The following is an 18372-nucleotide window of genomic DNA, read 5'->3' as shown; positions in this document are numbered from 1 at the left end:
AGGGTGCACGCATGCGTGCCATCTCCGTGTGTGCTTCCACGGGGGAACCAAGGAGGGAGCAGCTCTGAGCCAGCTGAGGGAGCCCCAGAGAAATCCCTCCCGCGTGAGGATCAATGATAAAGTTTCCGAGTGGGGCCCTCATTCTACCGTAAAGCCGATGTATTACTTTCTCTCATAATGCTGTTTGGAGGGTGACTTTGAGGGAATTTTCTCCATCCGAATTTCAAATGTGGTATTTATGTACAATAGGCTGTGCAAGGCGTGCGGGAGAGCCTTGCTGTGTCAGCTTCACTCGGCAGTAACAGAGTGCACGTGGGGCCCGCTGTTGGCGGCCTGCTCTGCTGCCCCTGGCCTCTCCCCTCCCTGCACCTTTCCTCTGCCCAGCCTCCTCCCTTCCTGCACTTCTTCCTTGGGCAGTGGCCATTGCATGTGGGTGGGACAAAGAGCCCATACCGTCCCAGCATGCCTGGGACAGGGAAGACGATGTCACCAGTGCTTTCCCAAGTCTCCCAGATCTTACTGGCTCTGTGAAACACCAGGGATCTTCAGAGAGTTCATGGAAAATGTGTTGCTATGAAAAAACTATGCATGGATTTCATAAAAATATTTTGTAAAATGAACTTATCTTTCCATTCCATTTTTCCATGAACTCTCTCAAGTCCCCTTGTGCACCTGTGGCTTCAGTGGCTCCTGAACGCCAAGCACGGCATTGGCAGTGGGACACAAGTCTGGGTAACTCCTTGTCTCCCTGAGCTGTCCTTCACCCTGTGGTCGTTTCAGAGAAAACATGCCGAGCCATTTCAAGTTTAAGGAATACTGCCCCATGGTTTTCCGCAATCTGCGGGAGAGATTCGGAATCGATGACCAGGATTTCCAGGTGAGTTGCCTCTGTGACATTTGCTTCAAACGGGATGTGGCTGTCATCTACCTCTTGCTCTGTGAAATAGGATGTAATTGCATCACAAGCAATTACACAATAGCCACCCCCTCCCCGGCCCCCCGCACGTAAGAAGTTTGGGTGTTCTTTGTGAAGGGGAAAGGGTTCTCCCAGGGACCCTCTGTGCCATGCTGTGTCCACGCACACCTCGGTCCTCTGCCCAGAGACCGAGCAGGTGAGTCTCACTGGATACTCTCATTGCCGAGAGGAAGCATTCGCCCAGCACAGCCACCTCTTGGTTTCTGTGATCAGATGTGTCAGCAGTGTGTGTGAAAAAGTCCCATTTCCTGTCTTTGCACGGGCCACTGAGGAATCTCAGGAGGTGTTTTCTTGCTGCGTTGCTGTTCTTCAAGTTGGCCACCTCTGACTCTCACTGCAGCACTTCTGGGAAAGGCCAGGGCCCTGCTGTGGCTGCCAGGAACCCCCCAGTCCTCGGCACAGGCTGTGGAGCATCTTTCTCTTGCCTCCCACACCTGCCACGTACAAATGTGAGCTGTTGCTTTCCACCCCCTACCTGCCTGGTCCTCAGCCCTAACTTCTGAACATCTGTTTCAATTTTTAAAATCATTATTCCTAAGAAAACTCCTGACATTGGTTAGTTACCTGAATTCTTTATTGCGAGCCAATTTATTTTTTTTTTCTTTAAGATTTATTGATTTATTTGAAAGGCAGAGTTACAGAGAGAGGGAGAGAGACTGAGAAGGAGAGGTCTTCCATTCCCTGGTTCACTCCCCAAATGGCTGCAACAGCTGGTGCTGGGCTGGTCCAAAGCCAGAACCGGGAGCTTCTTCCAGATCTTCCACGTGGGTGCAGAGGCCCAAGCACTTGGGCCATTTTCCACTGTTTTCCCAGGCGTCTCAGCAAGGATCTGGATTGGAAGTGGAGCAGCCGGGACTGGAACCAGCGCCCATACGGGATGTTCACTTCACAGACAGAGGCTTTACCTGCCACGCCACAATGCTGGCCCCCCAGATTTTTTTTTCAACACCATGGAAATTTTTCAGAACCTAAGTACTGACATATTTTTAAATCTCATCAAATGCAGCACACATATTCACTAGTTAGCCCTGTACTGGAAATCCTAGTTTATCGTGTGTTAATTGCCACGTTGCCACCCTGGGTGACCTTACAAGTTGAGTCCTGGGACAGCTTATCCCCACCCTGATGGGATAGGGTCCCAGAAGCAAACCACATTTAGTATGCGTTCCTGAGGATTTGTGCTCCCACTCCCCAGCCGCCCCCTTGTTGAAAATTTCCAAGAATTTCTCCCATGCTCACTCAGCCATGAGAAGCTGCCGTGTTTGGAAAAGCATTGCTGGCCAGGCTGCGGGTGACATTCACCCATCGTGGGCTGGGCTGTGGCTTTCGCGGAGGTCCAGATCCTGAGCCAGGCTCCCCACGTGTGCCAGAGCTCACCAGGAGGAGTGCAGCAGGCAGGATGTGGGCACCTGCTTTGTTCTGAAAACCATGCCGGAGCCAACACTCAGGTTGGGGTTTGATTTTTAAGAGAGGACTTAGCTCACAATTATGGGCTTGAAATTTACTGCTGAAAAAATAAGTAACTTTTAAAGAAGAATCATTGGAATAGTAAAAAAAGGTTTCTGTGAAGTAAAAGTGAATAATCACATACAATTTAAGAACTGTTACCACAGTTGAAGAGACCATATGAAAATGAATTAGACACTGTAAAGGAATTAACAGCAGATAGCTTTGACATTTTTAAAATCTCCCCTGCCTGACTCTGATGCCAAACAGTATGTTCCTCCCTCTGTCCCTATCTTATTTTTTTTTTTTAATGAAGTGGCAACATTGATGTTTCCCAGAAACTGACCCTCGAGGGCTTGTGCCGCGGTCCCTTGTCAGAGTCCTCAACTCATTACCGAAATGAAGTGCTTCATACTCCCTCTCATCCCCGGGTCTGTAAAGAGATCCCCCGTGATGCCCTGCGTTCCCAGTTGTGCACTGTAGCAGGTGAAAGCGGTCTTCAGCGTTTCCCGAGATGACCAGCTCATTGGCTAAAATTCTAATACGTGAGCCCATTTTCCTTCCTTCTTTTCCCCCTAAAAACACAACCCTGTCAGTTGAAAGTTAAGTTCGTGCAAATTGCTGAGTACAGACTTTGAGGGGAAATTAGGCAAGTGGAGGATGACTCACGAGTAACTAATTGGCAAGTCTGTTAACCGCTTAGGCCGAGCGATCGGCACAGAGGAGCGTGTGAGTGTAATTAATCATTCCGCCGCACTCCTCCTCTCAGCGCTGCCTGGTGCTCTTGGCATTTTAATTGCTGCTTTCTCTCTGGCAACTGTATTTTTATTGGGGAAAAAAAAAAAGTCGGCATTCAGAGTAACTTCAGTAAACTAGAGGTATCCTTTTCTTCTCTCCCTAGTCTCGTATTCCTCATTCCTTTCTCTCCCAAGAGGGCATGGGGCTCCCCAAGTTTCAGCTGGAGGCAGGCTTGTAAATGCAGGGCTGAACCCCATCTGTTGGCTGCTCGGCTCGGAAAAAAGAAGGTGGTGACAGCAGCTCAGGCTGTGGGACGGTGCTGGAGTGGAGGCCGGAGGTGGGCAGGGCCAGGACCAGAGAGGCCATCGCCTCATCTGTTGAGCAGCTGACGCTTGCCCACCAACCTTGTTTTCCTGTCCCAGGTCTCCCTACCAGGAGCTTGCTACAGGGAGCCCCAGCCCCCTCCCCCGCACTGGCCACCCCTGCTCCTTTGGGTACTGGCAGCTGAATACTGTGTGTTTAAAAGGCAAGGTCTGGGGCTGGCATTCTGGTGTAGCGGGTAAAGCCACTGCCTGTAGTGCCAGCATCCCATATGGGCACCGGTTCAAGTCCCGGCTGCTCCACTTCCGATCCAACTCTCTGCTGTGGCATGGAAAAGCAGTAGAAGATGGCCCAAGTCCTTGGACCCCTGCACCCATGTGGGAGACCCAGAAGCTCCTGGTTCCTGGCTTCAGATCAGCTCATCTCTGGCCACTGGAGTCATTTGGGGAGTGAACCAGCAGATGGAAGATTTCTCTCTCTCTCTCTCTAACTCTTTCAAATAAATAAAATAAATCTTAAAAAAAAATGGCAACGTCTTTTCCCCAGTCCATGCCTGTGAGCGGCTTTGGCTACACTTCCTAGCCTGGTATGAGAAGCAGGCTCGGTGACCCAGGCTCTCAGCTTTGGGAGGCCACTGCTTGGTGAGGGGCCCCAGGCCTTGCCTTTCTGTGTTTATTTTCCTGATGTGTTCACATTTTGAACAACTTTAAGTCAGTGTGGCAATGAGAAGCTCCACTGTCTGGTTCAGACCTTGTATTCAGACCTTCCCTCGAGTTTAGTGGAGAAAGATCTCAGCTGGTCTTCTTTGTGTGAATGCCTTTTTGCAGCACATGGAAAAAGCCAGTACTGACCAACGTTGACCACTCTGATCAAAGCAGAATGCAGTAATTAGCCTGTGTCACTGACCTCTGTGAACTTAAACTTCCTAAAAGGAGATGAAAAATGTGTAAACACTTGTATCTTTTCTGTAAATTTTTTTAAGAGTCATGTTATTTATTTGAAAGGCAGAATGATAGAGAGATCTTCCATCTGCTGATATGCCCCTCAAATGGCCACAATAGCCAGGGCTGGGCAGGAAAAGCTAGGAGCCTGGCACCCCATCTGTGCCTCCTAAATGGGAGCCAGGGGCCCCAGTACTTGGTCTGTCCTCTAGTGCCTTTGCAGGCACATCTCTGGTAGCTGGACCAGAAGTGGAGCAACTAGGACTTGAATCATACTGCAATATGGGATGCTGGTATTGCAAGCGGAGGTTAACACTCTGTGCCATAATGCCAGCCCCTCTCACTCTCTCTAGGTTTGATTTCTTGAGTATCTTTTTAAAAAGATTTATTTATTTATTTGCAAGCAGAGTTACAGGGAGAGGGAGGGAGGGAAGGAGGGGTAGGAAGAGAATCTTCCAATGGAATCTGCCTAGCTTTGCAGCTGGCTGGCAGCCCTGTGGGTTTTGCATGAGGGGGTGGGGTTATGATGTCATGAAGTCTGTATTTTTTTATTATTGTTTGAGAGGTACAGAGAGAGGCAGATACAGAGCTCCCATCTACTTAGCTAGTTCACTTCTCAAGTGTCTGCAGTAGTCAGGGCTGGGCCAGACTGAAGCCAGGAGCCAAGAGCTTCATATGGGTCTCCCATGTGGGTGGCAGGGGCCCAAACACCTGGGTTATCCTCTGCTGCTTTTCCTAGGCCATTAGCAGGGAGTTGTATCGGAAGTGGAGCAGCTGGGACTTGGACAGGTGCCCATATGGGATGCCAGCACTGCAGGCTGCAGCTTTACCCATGGTGGCTTTACCCTCTTAAGTATCTTTTTAAAATAAAACTTCTTTTCCTTGCTGTTAAATACATATTAAAACAGCAGTTCTAGAGTATTCATCAACAATAGCACCACCTAATGTGTTTGTGTGTGTGTGTGTGTGTGTACACCCAATGCTCCCAGATTCAGAATGTAGCCTGTTAGTGTTTTTGAAGTGTTTGTACTGTGTTGAGCTGAATCCCGTTCTCCTGCTTGTTGTTTGTCCCGTGGGACTCCCCACTGCCACACCCTCAAGGCGTGTGTCCAGGTGCGCACTGCCCTGGGGACTGCCACTGTTCCTGTTGCCACAGTTGCCTTTCTCCCATCGCCGCTGCCATCCTAAGCCTGGCGCCCCTTGGGTCTGTGATTTCACCCATGATTGCCAGCTCGGTGTGTGTCGGCTTGCACCTACTGCGTGCCAGGCTCGGTGTGAGACATGCCGTGCCGTGCAGGAGAGGAGTCAGAATGGAACAGTCCCTTTTTTTCTCAACGATTTTATGCCAAACGCTGAGCCAGGTGCTGGCGAGATTCGCAGAAACCCAGACACCATGACACTTTCTTGATGACCCTCAAGAAAGTCCACACTCCTCTGTCCATTCTCCCGGGCCAGTGGGAAGTCAGGCAGAGGCTTACGTTCAAGTTTCTGAGCTGCCAGGCAGGGTTGCTCCCCAGAAACCGAAACGTCATGCAGGACAGAGCTGCTGCTGTCGGGTCTGAATAACGGGCGTCACTGAAACCCAGCCCTCTTGTTCCTCCTGGAGGATAATACCAGGTTTACTTTCCCCTACTGCCTCTCCTGAATTAGAATCCCTCATTAATCACGTCTCATGCACTCTCTTCTTTGTGTCTGTAACAGAGACTTCTAATTTTAAAATAATTAACTTTAAAAGCGAACATCGTAAACTTTTGATGTTCTTGTTTCAAGTTTAAAAATAAAATTCTGAAATGTTAAGGCCTTCAGAGTATACTAAACTTGAGGGGATAAAAAACATTCTGCCAGTATCAATATCAAGTCTATTAAATGAAAACATTTTTTCAAACGTAGAATTCCCACATGGACTTAAACTGCAGGAGAGAAGCAACCGTGTCTGCCTTGTGTGCCAGCTGCCCAGTTTTTAGCACGATACCTGGCTCCCGGCACGCCCTGAAGACATGCGCCTGGAAGGAAGGGAAGGAGGGCTGGGCGGGGCGTACCAAGAGGCATGAACCTTCTGGTCGGAAGCACAGGGGCAGGAGACCTCACACGACCCTGGCAGAATTGTGGGAGATAATTGTGGGACAACAGCCAGGACACGCAGAGAATATGGAGACGGAGCAGAGGGCCTCAGCCCAGCTCTGCAGCCAGCAAGCAGCCCTGCGGGTTTTGCATGGAGAGGTAGTGATGTCACATGGTCTGTGTGTGTTCTTTTTTTTTTTTTTTTTTTTTTACTGTTTGAGAGGCACAGGGAGAGACAGCTCCCGTGTGCTGCTTGATTCACTCCCCAAATGACCACAATTGCCAGAGCTGGGCTGGAGCCAGGTGGGAACTGGGAACACAACCCGGGTCTCCCACATGGGTGGTGACCCAAGTACTTGAGCCATCACCTGCTGCCTCCCAGGGTGCACAGTAGCAGGAAGCTGGAATCGAGAGCCGAGCAGCGACCCAAACCCTGGCACTCTGATTCGGGATTTGGACGTCCCAAGTAGCATCTTAACCACCACACCAAACATCTATCTGCCCAGCTTCTGGCATTTTAATTTCTGTAGTCTAGCACCAGCCCGAGATCTTAAAAGGCGATCTTGCAGCACTCTGTGAAGTTGCAGTGGCTCTGCGGCTCTCCCCGTTGGTCAGCCCCTTCCATTTTTATGTTCTTCTTTTCTTATAAATTGCTTCATTATTGATGAGCATGGAATTGCACCATGGCTCACTCCCTACTATAATGAAAGCCATTCTGTGCTTGGGATAACAGTGCAGAACATCTCTGAGATTCCCCAAGAGCTTAACACAGGGCTTTGAACTCAGTGGGCATTTAATAAACCCTTGATGCCAATGCTCAAGCGAGCACATAGGCCTTTAACTCTCCGAAAAGGCCAGAGGACCATCTGGGCCCACTCAGACGGGTCAAACGTGAGCCTGCCTTCTCTGGGCAGCCGCTGCTGTCTCCTGGGCCGTCACACTTGAGGCCTGTAATCCTAATCCCGAGTTGTCAGCAGAGCAACAATCTGTTCCCAGGTTTTAGGTTCATGAAACAGGCAGTGTAGGGGCTGGGAAGCCTGGTTTCAGTCTTGGGTCTTCAGTGAGTGATGCTGTGACCACAAACCACTAACTTAGCCCTGATGGGTCTCAGTTTCCGCATCTGTGAAGTGGGGCCCACCCAGCCGTCAGATCCCCGAATCTGTTGCTAAATCTCCGTGAGTAGGTGACTGTCACTTAGATTCTTCTCTGTAAGGGAACATGCCCCCTTGGTAAGATGAGGGCTTTTACACATGTGTGTGTGCCGGAACTGACTTCACATGGCCTTTCCTTTGACTGAAAATTAAAGCTTTCCACTTTAGCAGAATGTACAAACGAGCATTTAAAAGGAAAGCGTCAAGATTGTGTACAGGACTTCATGATTAGTTCAAGAGGATTAAATGGGCAGAATGCTTTTTTATCTTTATTTTTTTTCAAAGAATAAGTACGGGAGAAAGTAATGGTTGCTAAGTCAGGCTGTTTCTAAAGCACGTCCAGGATTGGTGGTAAGAGCGAGCTAATTAAATTGACTTGTGCTTCTGGAGGCTCCGCCCTCCTGGACTTCCCAGTGCAGAAATGCACACCTCCAGCACAGGCGTAGAGAAGGGGATGGGAAGGCCCGTGTGATAAATCCCTTCTTCAAGGGAAGAGACAATCAATGTCTCCAGATATAAATGTAAGAAGGTGGTTGGAGAGTAAGCATCAGCTTTCACTATCTTCCTTTATTTCCTGTTTCTGTTGGCATGGCCCCAGGACTTCAGACAGAGTTTGAGATGGGATATCACAGGGCCGAAAATGCATCTGGCAAAGAGACGTATGTTTGCTCGCCAAGTTGCAAGACAGACCAAAATAAAAAAAACAGACCTAATGTCATTTTCTGACCTGCCCTGCATCTGACAGCTTTGCCTTACATCTTGAATTTTGGTCTAAAAGTTAATTTCATCCTGAGCTAGGGTCCCCAGCAAACCCAGGAGCATCCTCAGAAGCTACATTCCCTGGCTGTGGCACAGCCAGTGCAGGCTCCCACAGCATCCCCTTGCTCATGTGGAGCAAGCTGGCATGGTGGGTCAGCTCACTGGGGCTGGTGTGTTTAGTTCCACCTGCCAGAGAATGTTTGGTCCAATCCCAAGCACCTGTGTACCCTATGATTACATTGATATGAGGTATCCAGGATGGGGAAATTTACAGGCAGGAAATAGATGAGTGGCCTCCAGGTTGAGAGGGGTAGGAGAAAGCATGGGAGTGACTGCAAACCAGTGTGTGGTATTTCTTTTTAGCGTGCTGAAAAACCTTTTTAAATTGGTTGTGGTGATGGTTGTAGCACTTTGTGAATACTAAAAACCACTGAACTGTATACTTTAAAGAGGCGAATTGCAGAGTATGTGAGTTCTATCTTACTGAAGCCGTTATAAAAGGAGACTGCTTGCGGTTTGAAGTTAGTTTATCTGCAGTAAGAGACTTTTTTTGCCCCCCCTCAACATTTATTTTTGGCAACTTTTTTTTTCCTTAGAACACCTTATGATAACAGTGTTTTCATTTAGAGCAAGTGGGTTTAAGGAGTTACCTAGTTCAGAATTTGAAACTATGAATGCATAGAAGAACAGAGTAGCCAGTGACTAGAGCATGTCTTCTGCAGTTTCTTTATATTTATTTATTTTTATGTATTTGACAGAGTTAGACAGTGAGAGAGAGAGAGGAAAAAAAACATCTTCCTTCCACTGGTTCATCCCCCAAATGACCACTACAGCCAGCGCCGCGCCAATCCGAAGCCAGGAGCCAGGTGCTGCTTCCTGGTCTCCCACCTGGGTGCAGGTGCCCAATGCAATTTATCATTTGCCCCCCCATAAACTAATAGGAAGTCATGTGCATTTCCTAAGTCTCTGCACCCCACTGACAGCAGCGACTAATATGCAGTGATCGTTGGGGAGAAGTCGGAAGACCGTTCAGTCCAGTTGTAGTTGCTGATAGCAGATGACAGAGTAAGGGGTTTGTGCAGGGGGATTTGGTGGGGCCTCAGAGTCCCTGCTTTCAAGTAACCAAAGTTCCCGTGTTGACGTCTCCTGTCCCTTTTCCTTTGCCTGCTACTCCATTTGCCTATCCCTCTCACTGTCTCTTCTTGTTGGTCTGAGAGGATGCTGGGAGTGAGCAGAAGTCAAGGATAGAAGGGAGACCTTGTGGACTGGGAATTTCCAACTTGAAGCTCCTTTGTAAATTGTTTTAAATCCTCTTTTAAAAATACAAAGTTGGAGGCCAGCGCTGTGGCACAGCAGGTAAAGCTGCCACCTGCAGTGCCGGCGTCCCATATGGACTCCAGTCTTAGATGCTCTATTTCTGACCCAGTTCCCTGCTAAGGGCCTGAGAAAGCAGCAGAGAATGGTCCAAGTGTTTGGGCTCCTACATCCATGTGGGACACCCAGAAGAAGCTCCTGGCTCCTGGCTTCAGACCAGCCTAGCTCCAGCCATTGTGTCCATTTGGGGAGTGAACCAGCTGATGGAAGCTCTCACTGCCTGTCTCTGTCTCTCTGTCTCTCTCTGTCGCTGTCTCTCTCTCGCTCTCTCCTTCAAATAAATAAATAAATCTTTTTTTAAAAAAATAAAGATACAAGTTGTTATATAATCAGAGCCATAGGAAATAACCTATCACTTCTGAGCAGATGGGTTCAGGACCTGGGGGCCCGGAGGGTGGAAGGGGGCTTGAATTTAAGAAGTGTCACCTTGTTAGAGAGCATACGAGTGCCTGAGCTCTGTCCAGGGCAGAGAATTTGTTTTCCAATGAGAGTCGATGTCTCCAAGCCCTGGGTGGGTTTCTTTGGGTAATCCCGTCTGACAGCTTTCTCATAAAGACAGGTGGAAAAGGGAGACATTCCCCAAGTCAGGGCATCACCTGGAGACTAGGAGTTGCCTTGGTGCAAACCACACTGATGCTGTCAGTGGTGCTTCTTAGGCCTTGAGGTGGATCTCATCTGCATCTCAGGCTGGCCTCTGTCCTGGGCTTACTTGTCATCACTTTTTATTTATTTATTTAATTATTTGAGAGGTAGAGTTATAGGCAGTGAGAGGGAGAGACAGAGAGGTCTTCCATCCGATGGTTTACTCCCCAAATGGTCGCAATGGCCAGAGCTGCTCCGATCCAAAGCCAGGAGCTTCTTCCAGGTCTCCCATGCAAGTGCGGGGACCCAAAGACTTGGGCCATCTTCTACTGCTTTCCCAGGCCACAGCAGAGAGCTGGAATGGAAGAGGAGCAGCCAGGAACTAGAACCAGCGCCCATATAGGATGCTGGCACCACAGGCGGAGGATTAACTTACTGTGCCATGGCGCTGGCCCCACTCTTCATCACTTTTTTTTATGTTCACAGGGACAGGAAAGTTACATCCTACATTTGGGAAACCAAGAACGTTCCCAACAGTGTAGGTTACTGGGGACTGTGGCGCTGGCTCCAGTAACTGATTCCTGCCACCCACTTGAGAGACCTGGCTTGTGTTCCCAGGTCCTAGCTCTAGCCTCAGCCACTGAGAGCATTTGGAGAGTGAACCAGTGGATGACCTGGCTCTTTCTCCCTCTCTCTGCCTTTCTAAAATAATAATAATAATAATAATAATTTTTTTTCACAGATATTGTGGATTGGGACCATGCATGTAACCATTAATAAAGTGGATTAAGACAGAATTGAGATTAGAATTCATGAGATCTTATATCCCAGGGCTAATACTTGTATATGAGTAGTATCCTAATGCAAAGTCTATAATAAAAATGTCATTGAACATTGAAGAAAGGCAAAGAATTTGGGAAAGGGTAACGTCTGAGCTAATGAATTTTTACATTTCTTGATTAGTCATTCCTAGCCCTTCATAAGCTCATATATTGCCTTGTCAGTAGTCAGTGTTACTAAAGGTCCCTTTAATTAATTAATTAATCCAATGATTAATTAATACAGTATTTAATTAATTCAGTGACTGTCATAAGTAATTCATCTATAACTATAAAATTTCCCATTTTAACCAAACTGGGGGTGGAGAGGATATAATGGGGAAAGCACTAATGCAAGAAAGCCTGCAGTGACCGCACAGGAAGCACATTGGAAGCACCAGCCGGTGACTCTGGGCTCTCACGTGTGCTCTGCAGACCAGCCCCATGAGCAGCATCTACTTCTTTTTTTTTTTTTTTTAATTTTTTTTTTTTTTGACAGGCAGAGTGGACAGTGAGAGAGAGAGACAGAGAGAAAGGTCTTCCTTTTGCCGTTGGTTCACCCTCCAATGGCCGCCGCGGTAGCGCGCTGCGGCCAGCGCACCGCGCTGATCTGATGGCAGGAGCCAGGGGCTTATCCTGGTCTCCCATGGGGTGCAGGGCCCAAGCACTTGGGCCATCCTCCACTGCACTCCCTGGCCACAGCAGAGAGCTGGCCTGGAAGAGGGGCAACCGGGACAGGATCGGTGCCCCGACCGGGACTAGAACCCGGTGTGCCGGCGCCACAAGGCGGAGGATTAGCCTGTTAAGCCGCGGTGCCGGCCTAGCATCTACTTCTTAAAATGCTACCTAACCCTGCCCTGGACGAGGAGACCAAGACTGTGCACCCCTCTTCCCCCCAGTGGCTCAGGTGCTTATTAGGTTTAGGAAGCACTGACAGCACAGTTTTCAGCCCTGTTCTCCCCCAGTGGCCCGAAATCGAACACTGTTCCCTCCCACACAAAACGCACTGTGAACGTGGGCCGCCATAACCCCATCCTTCGCACAATGTGGTTCTCGTCTACTCTTCCTTGTCCTCCCCCTCCCAAAGGTATTTTACCTCTGTTGTCAGTTTTACAAAGCTTATGGTCCGTTCCACCCGGCTGTCATAAAGTTGATTGTTCCTGCTTTAATTTTATGTCTGAAAATTATTTGCAGTCTTAATCCTAGAGTTCTTGTTTTATTTGGAATAACTATCCTTTTGCAGATTAATGTTTAGGAGGAAAAAGTTAGGCAATTATAATAATTGATTTTTCCCCACTAGTATTTAAAACCCAAAAATAGTTCATTTACTTTGAATTTCTTCCTTTTTATTCTAAGAAATAGTGTAAAGACTTTTGTTGGGTTTTATTATTGTATTTGTTTGAGAAACAGCAATGTCATTGAGAATTAAACTGTTTTACTATAGTCACGTAAAAATTTTTCTAAGTGTATTTTTATTTTATTTGAAAGGCAGAGAGACAGAGAGCTCCAGTCTGCTGGTTCACTCACAAAATGTCCTCAACAGCAGGGGAGGGGCAGTCTGATGCTACTGGCTCAGAACTCAGTCCAGGTCCCCCGCATGGGTTGCAGGGACCCAACTACTTGAGCCATCACCTGCTGCCCAACCACCCCCACAAAGGGCACACATTAGCAGGGAACTTGAGCGGAAGTGGAGTTGCCAGGCCTGAAACCAGGCACTCTGATATTGAATGTGGGTGTCCCAAGCTGCCACTCAGCCACTGTGCCAAATGCCTGTCCCTCCCTCATATAGTCATTTCAGCATGAAAACCATTTTGTCATTCTCAGTCTATCCAGCAAATTTCATTTACCTTAAGAATAACTGAACACTGCCAGATTCTGCTATTTGAAGTCACTAGGAGTTGCACTGATTTTTGTCTTCACTTGGATTTTCTAATACTCTAGGGAAGGCAGATTCCGTTCTCCAGCCATCTTGGCTCTGCTTACATTTGGATGCCCACAGGCTAACTCAGAATGTAAGAATCCGTTGCCACAGTGGAAACAAGGGCCCCCAGAAGTAAGGGGTTTGCTTGCCCAGCTGCACCTCTGTGACTCGATTCTGCCTCATCCCTGTTCAGTCCTCTGTGGTTTCATCTAGAGAGAAAGGGAAAGACAGGGAGCCTTGGAGATAGTGGGTGGAAGGGGACTTTTCCATGGAAAATGCCTGGGGCAGAAACAACACCTTCCCCTGAAGACCTCTCTGTTCTGAGACCCAGACCACCTTTGGCCCACTGCAGTCTTCGATTGCCCAATAAGGAGAGGAAGTGGCGGGGGTGAGGTCTATGTGGTCCCTTTGGGTAGTAACCATGACCATGGCCTGGGGGTGTTAGCAGAGCGGGAGAACCACTGCACCTCTGGAGCCAACTCAAGGGCAGTTAGCAGGGATGGCTTCTAGGGGCAGGGCTGTGCCAAGCCAGGGTCTGAGGGCCAGGGCAAGAAAGGTGGGGCATGGGCAAGAGGCTTCCAGACGCTATAAGGGGGAGAGACAATGGAAGAGCCTCCATGAGAGGAGGGTAGGCTTGTTGTGGGCTAGGCTGGACTTAAATTAAATTTCCAGACTCTTGTCTTTTACTTAGAGAAGAATTCTAAGTACAGGCATAAACACGGCATGCAGTATGATACACTTTATTTACAAAGTGAGAAAAATACACAGACCCAGGGCCAGCGCTTTGGCATAGCAAGTAAAGCTGCCACCTACAGTGCCGGCATCCTATATATGGGCATGGGTTCAAGTCCTGGCTGCCCCACTTCCGATTCATCTCTCTGCTGTGGCCTGGGAAAGCAGTGGAGGATGGCCCAAGTCCTTGGGCCCCTGTACCTGCTTGGGAGACCCAGAAGAGGCTCTTGGCTCCTGGCTTCAGATCGCTCAGCTTCTGGTCGTTGTGGCCATTTGGGGAGTGAACCAGCAGATGGAAGACCTCTTTCTCTCTGCCTCTGCCTCTCTGTAGCTCTAACTTCCAAATAAATAAATCTAAAAAAAAAAAAAAAAAAAAAAAAAAAAAGGAAAGAAAAATACACAGGCCCATTAGGGCTTTATTTAGGGAGAGTAGGCCAGGGAAAGAGAATTACTATACCCTGCTCTGCCCGTCCTGAGTCCACGAGGGGGAGAGCCCGAGCTTCCGTCTACCTGGCTTTTTATAAGCTTAGAAAAACAGAAGTATTTATGTGGTACCACTCTCACATCCTGGGTAAGAGGAGGTACTTCCTGGGGAGGGGTCCCCTGATTGACAGGTAGGTGAACATGGCAACTCAGAGCGAAGGAGGTGCGGCTTCCAGCCCCTGAACTTAGAATTATCTGTCTAAGCTTTCCCACACCAGGCTTACCTGGCGGCGGCGTACACAGTATGAGCCAGACGCTGCACTGAGTGCCGCCAGAAAAGCCCGAGCTCAGAGCCCCTGCTCCCAGCTCCTCCTCGTCTGCCCCCAGGGAGCCACGAGTGCTCAGACTCGGTGGAGCGGAGGCTGGACCAGAGCAGGCTCTTGTGAGGAGCTGCTTCAGAATGCTGAGCCCCAGGCCCCTGCCTCCCTCCTCTGGGGCATAGTCCCGGAGGCCGTGGTCCCTGGTCAAAGGACTTGGTTCTGAGCCGACCACGCCTGAGTTGGAACTCCAGCTGTTCCCTTACTGGCGCTGTGGCCTTGGCCTGTTTATTCCACCCCTCTTCTCCCCAGCATGCATCACGCATGTGGTGATGAGGACAATGACCGTGAACGTCGCGTAGGGATGTTACCAGAGCCAGGGGAATGGCCTAGCCGAGGTCTTGGCCCAGCGCCTATCACGCACAGAGATAGCATGGGACGGTCGACCTTGGTTTCATAACTAGCTCCTAACTTTATTCAGAAGAAAAATTTGAGCTCCTGTCCAACTCTGAAAAGAAGAACCAGGAGAATAAAGTAGCTTTGATCACAATTCTAGCCCCCAGCCCACCTTAAGAGCGTGGTGTGGTAGTCAAGCTGATGCCATTTCATCCGAGAGGCTGGCCGCCTGAGTTCTGAGAGCCGCAAGATGTTGTCATCCTGCTGACCGGTTCATTCCCAACACAGATGCTCTTGAAAACTTGCTGTGACGACAGCTCATCTGGGCATCAGAAAAGCCACCCCTTTAACCGGTTCTCTTCCCTCCCCTCCCACCCGTCCACCCCTGTCCCGCTCCGGGAAGAATTCCTTGACCAGAAGCGCACCCCTTCCCAACGACTCGCAGGCCCGCAGCGGGGCACGGTTCCACACGTCCTACGACAAGAGATACGTCATCAAGACCATCACCAGCGAAGACGTGGCCGAGATGCACAACATCCTGAAGAAATACCACCAGGTAACTTCTTTGTTTTCGTTTGGGACCCTGAGGAGGTTAGCGTTCGTGACACGTCATGATCAAGGCCAAAGGTTTGGATGTGCAGTTGGGAAAGGATGACGTGCCCAGCATCGTCACCTCTGGCCCAGCTCTCAAATCGCTGTGTCCAGACTACTGACAGTTAGCACTCAGGACTGCTTATGCTGTAAAGAGTGCTAGCACTTTTATGCTAAGCACCCTTCTGTGCGGTGGGTTCAGTGACCACCACCTAAGACTTGGTAACTTCTAGAAGCCTCTCTGCCTGCCCCAGAAACGAGTCGCTGAGCTCTGAGTGTTTATCTGTTTAGACCCCCAAATCCCACCTGCTCTCCCTGTCACGACTCATCCTGGCTCACCAGCAGCTGCTGGGAAAATTCTCTGCTTTCCAAAGGTGAGTGCCGGGCTGCTTGCTGCCCCGGGTTTCTCCGAGCATCATCCCTTCCTGATCGCCCTGGGGATAAAATGGACTGCCCTGGGCACCAGCGGGTCTGGCTCGTGCAGTCGGTTCCAGGGCTGGTTTGCCCATGTTCACAGGCCCCAGCCTCATTGCTAGAGGCCTCACTGTGCAGTACCAAGAGCGTGACGTCCAAAGTCATACGGTTCCAGGTTCAGATCCAGCACTGTCGTTTGCTGACCACGTGCTGTCTTGACTCTAAGGCCCGTTTTCTTCATTTGTGTGCTGGGGATGCTAGTAACACCTAGCTCTGGAGGCCTGAGGATTAACTTGGAAATATGGGGCAAGTACCTAGCGCAGCGTTTGCCTCACATGCCGTGTGGTGTGGGTGGCGGTGGTGGCATCATGATAAGATCATGCCTGTCTTTTAACAGCAGTTCGTAGCAGTGAAGTCATTCTGGGAAGGTGTAATCTTGTGGCTCAGACAGGACTGCTGGTGCAATGTCGCAGCAGTCCCCTTTGGCACCGATCCCTGCCTGGAGCACACACTCACTGTTGCCTCTGCAGCCTTCATCTCCTCCGGCTGTCTCAACAAAGCACCGCAGACCTGGTGACTTTCTGGAAGGACTGCCATCTGCTGGTCTACTCTGCAAACGCCCACAGTGGGTGAGGCTGGCCCAGAGCCAGGAGCAAAAAAACCCACACAGTCCACATCCCCCACGTGGGTGGCAGGAATCCAGTCACTTGAGGTCACTAGTAGGAAGCTGGAATCAGGAGCCAGGGCCAAAAATGGTACCCAGGCACTGCAGGCGTGGGACATGGGTGTCCCAACCAGTGGCTTCACCACGAGGCCAGATGCCCAGTTCTAGACCAGAGGTCGGCTGGCAGGGTGCTAACGTGAGCAGGTCTGGTGAGGGCAGTCTCCCTGGCCTTGCTCACAAGGAGGGAGGGAGAAAGGGAATCAGCCCCTCTAGTAAGGGCGCTAATCCCATTCTGAGGGCCCCAGCCTTCCTGACCTAATTCACTGCCTCCCTGAAGCCCCACCTGCAGATGCCATGGCCTTGGGGATTTTGGAGGACACGGGCACTCAGTCCACAGAGGAGTCATGCTTTGCTTTCTTACCTAAATAAGCTCCAAATCTCTTAAAGATAAAAATCAGCTGTCACAAAATAAAGTGCCCTGGGCCCTGGCTGCCTGGATGGAAGGATTTGGGGAGTTTCAACAAGCACATTTATTAAGTATCGCCTCTCGGAGTGCTGCCTTGAAGGCAGTGCCCATTTGGATCTGTTAGCACTGAGATGTCTGTTCAAAGGGCTTTCAAAGCACTGCTGTGGTGGCGGCTTATGCTCTGGCATCATGGATTATTTCCTGGCCTAGCTTATTCTTCCAGTCTTTGCAATCAATTGTGTTTTGCTCACAGTAAAACCTATAGAAAATCTTCGGACCACATTCTGTTTCTAGAAACGTAGCACTGCCTGTAATTTATTTTCTAAAAGCCTTAGCCAAAATCTAAATTCATTTATCACCTAATAAATCTTTTATAACATCTCTATTCCTTCTGCAATTTGTTCTATAGTGCTCGTGCTGTTGTTTGTTGTAAAGGAAATTTCTAAGTGGCAGAGTAGAGGCCGGCATTTGGCAGACACCCGCTTCCCTCGCTGAAGTGCTTGGATTCGTTCCCTGGCTCCGGCCCCTAGCTCCAATTTCCTGCTAATGTAGACCCTTGGAGGCAGCCGTGATGGCCTAAGTAACTGGGTTCCTGCCACTCATGTGGGAGACCTGGATTGAGTTCCTTACTCCTGACTTTGGCCTCAGCCCAGCCCCACCCCCAGCCATTGTGGGCATTTGGAGTGTAGAACAGTAGATGAAGAAGCTCTCTTCTGTCTCTCTTCCTCCTCCTCCCTACCCCTCCTTCCCAAATTAAGAAAACAGTAGGGGCCGGCGCCGTGGCTCACTTGGTTAATTCTCCGCCTGTGGCACCAGCATCCCATATAGGCGCCGGGTTCTGGTCCCGGTTGCTCCTCTCCAGTCCAGCTCTCTGCTGTGGCCCGGGAAGGCAGTGGAGGATGGCCCAAGTCCTTGGGCCCCTGTACCCGCATCAGAGAGCAGGAGGAAGCACCTGGCTCCTGGCTTCAGATCGGAGCAGCCATTTGGGGGTGAACCAACAGAAAGGAAAACCTTTCTCTCTCGCACTAACTCTGCCTGTCAGATAAAAAAAGGAAAAAGAAAACAATGAAAATGAAATGCCAGGATAGTACTTGTGAAGGTGGAGACACAGGCTGTCTGGCTTCTGAATGAGCTGAGTTTCAGATTGCAACACTTATCTCTTCAGCTGTTAAAATGTCTACCTTTTGAGTTTTCCCCTCTGGAATTTGATGTCATACTCTCTTCTTATACTTTCCGTTGTATCAGAACATGCAAAGCAAATGTTGGCTCTTGTATTACCTG

General features: G+C 49.5%; 1 protein-coding gene across 1 annotated transcript in view; it reads left to right on the top strand.

Moving 5' to 3' along the window:
• PIP4K2A (phosphatidylinositol-5-phosphate 4-kinase type 2 alpha) overlaps positions 1 to 18372 on the top strand; it is a 178546-nt gene that overhangs the window by 110142 nt on the left and 50032 nt on the right. The window contains exons 3-4 of the mRNA XM_062210578.1: positions 781 to 877; positions 15360 to 15512. Of these exons, the coding sequence (XP_062066562.1) occupies positions 781 to 877; positions 15360 to 15512 (250 nt within the window). The remainder of the gene's footprint in view (positions 1 to 780; positions 878 to 15359; positions 15513 to 18372) is intronic.

This window comes from Lepus europaeus, chromosome 14 (assembly GCF_033115175.1).
Source record: "Lepus europaeus isolate LE1 chromosome 14, mLepTim1.pri, whole genome shotgun sequence".
Lineage (NCBI taxonomy): Eukaryota > Metazoa > Chordata > Mammalia > Lagomorpha > Leporidae > Lepus > Lepus europaeus.
This window is presented reverse-complemented; position numbering and strand designations above follow the sequence as displayed.